The sequence below is a fragment of the Nematolebias whitei genome, chromosome 16 (genome assembly GCF_014905685.2).
Source record: "Nematolebias whitei isolate Nwh7 chromosome 16, NemWhi1, whole genome shotgun sequence".
Taxonomy (NCBI): domain Eukaryota; kingdom Metazoa; phylum Chordata; class Actinopteri; order Cyprinodontiformes; family Rivulidae; genus Nematolebias; species Nematolebias whitei.
In genome coordinates this window covers 45,892,599-45,894,474 of record NC_056513.1, presented here as the reverse complement: position 1 = coordinate 45,894,474, position 1,876 = coordinate 45,892,599, and the positions used below count along the sequence as shown (strand labels likewise).

The window sequence follows — 1,876 nt, the reverse complement described above, 5'->3', positions numbered from 1 at the left end:
TCCAGATTTGAAAGATAATCCTTCACTCCAAGTTTGGGAGTACAGTTTGCACTGTTACTTTCTTATTTTTCTAAAATCCCGTGACTAGACAATGTTGACTGACTAAGATGGGTGCCTGCAGTCCTTCAAGTCCTCTAGTTTCCACATTACTATCCTGCAGAAAGTTGTCTGTGGACATTAGAAAGACCGCTTAAAGACAAGACCGGTTTCTTCTCAACCAATCCACTAGACTGGTAAAAGCACCAAATCTACATTACTGAAACCTCATTTTCAGAAGGAATTTAAATGAATAAAAGCACAATTAAATTTCGGTAAGGTACAGATACTTGGTCTTTGCTTGCGGATGTACTGAGGTTTAGGACAGACCAATGTTTGAGGCAAATCGTCTGTTATGTTATGACTTTCTTTCTAATATAATCTTTTTAAAATGTATTTTCTCTTATTTAAAAGTGTAAAGCACTGAATAATTAGGCTATCTGAAACCCGTTAATTACAATGTAGAAACCGTGTATTAAAAGTGGGATGACTGATTTTCAAGCTTATTGTTTTGTTGCTGTTGGTTTGTTTCCAGTTTGTGAAAAGTTGGGGCAGTACCAGAGAGCTGCGCTCAGGACACATTTACATTTAGTACATTTTGTATTCACCTCTGTTGTCTTTCTGCATTAACGCTATGTTCTCTGAAACTATACATGCTTTGTATGATTAAGGTCATCCTTCAAGGCTTTGACTCCTGTAAACAGAACTGGGTGTGACCTGTAAATGATGTCAAGTAGTATCAGGTAGATGTTTTTTATTCTTCCTCAGAACTCAAACTCACTGTGGGATTTTATGCCAGCATTAAGAACTTGGGAGTGGCTTTTATTCACGAGAACAAAAGGTTCTTTTTAACGGTGGACTTCACCTACAGTATATAAATATGTCACAGCTTCAGAATCTGAGATCTTTGGAGTCAAGATGAAGATACTGGTTCTTTTTGCTGTGGGAGTACTGGGCTGCAGCCTGGCTGGTGCTGCAATTGTGTCCAAATGTGATCTGATGAACAAGCTGAAGACAGCAATCCTAAAGCTGCCAGAAAACATACAGCAGTCAGGACTGACTTCGGATGACTTTGTGGCCAAGAGTAAGTAACAACTAGTACCCTCACGAGGAAAAACAGGACTACTTGTCATAAACTTGTGCATTAATATGGCTTCTTTAAAAATGAAAATCAATTATTTTTTCAAGGATTTGTGATATTTTGGGGATAAATAAAAATCCTCAGTGAATTGCTGTGTTATTGTAATGGAGGAGTTTGTGTGCCTGAACCCTAGGAGTTATGTGTTTGATGCATTTACCGGACTTCTGGTCGGGTTTCCCAACGCAGACAGTTCAAGGTGACAGGCCAGATGAACCGCGATGGAGAAAACTCATGGGCTGAAAGAACAAGGAGCTCGATGTACCTTGGTCAGACATGGGCCTCACCCTGAAGCCAGGCCTCCACTACACTTTATTAACACGCAGTGGAGAGATTTTAATGATACTTTGATGAGCCCCTGAGGAAAACTGGCTTATTGTAGAAATGAAACGTTAGCACTTGATTACAATGTGTTGGTGTGAAATGATGAAAAAAGAACGGGACCTGAATCTGCGTCACGTGTACGTGTCCTCAAAGCTTCACATGCCCTTGACATTCAGCTGATTCAAGCAGTCGTGCTGGTAATCCTGTCTGTGACAGAAAACAAAGCAGAGAAGAAGCGTGCTGTTTGAACTGAGTTGAACAGTGCAATGCAGGAAAAAGACGCCACGACTGGTAATCTGAGTGTCATCAGAAGGGTCAGTTGTAGCAGAGGAGATATTAGCTTGCAGGTTGTTGTGCTCTGTTGAAGAATATTTGGTT

General features: G+C 40.3%; 1 protein-coding gene across 1 annotated transcript in view; it reads left to right on the top strand.

Annotated features, from left to right (window-relative positions):
• Positions 1 to 942: 942 nt before the first annotated feature.
• LOC119423233 (lysozyme C-like) overlaps positions 943 to 1,876 on the top strand; it is a 3,067-nt gene continuing 2,133 nt past the window's right edge. The window contains exon 1 of the mRNA XM_037690639.1: positions 943 to 1,120. Within this exon, the coding sequence (XP_037546567.1) occupies positions 955 to 1,120 (166 nt within the window). The 5' untranslated portion in view covers positions 943 to 954. The remainder of the gene's footprint in view (positions 1,121 to 1,876) is intronic.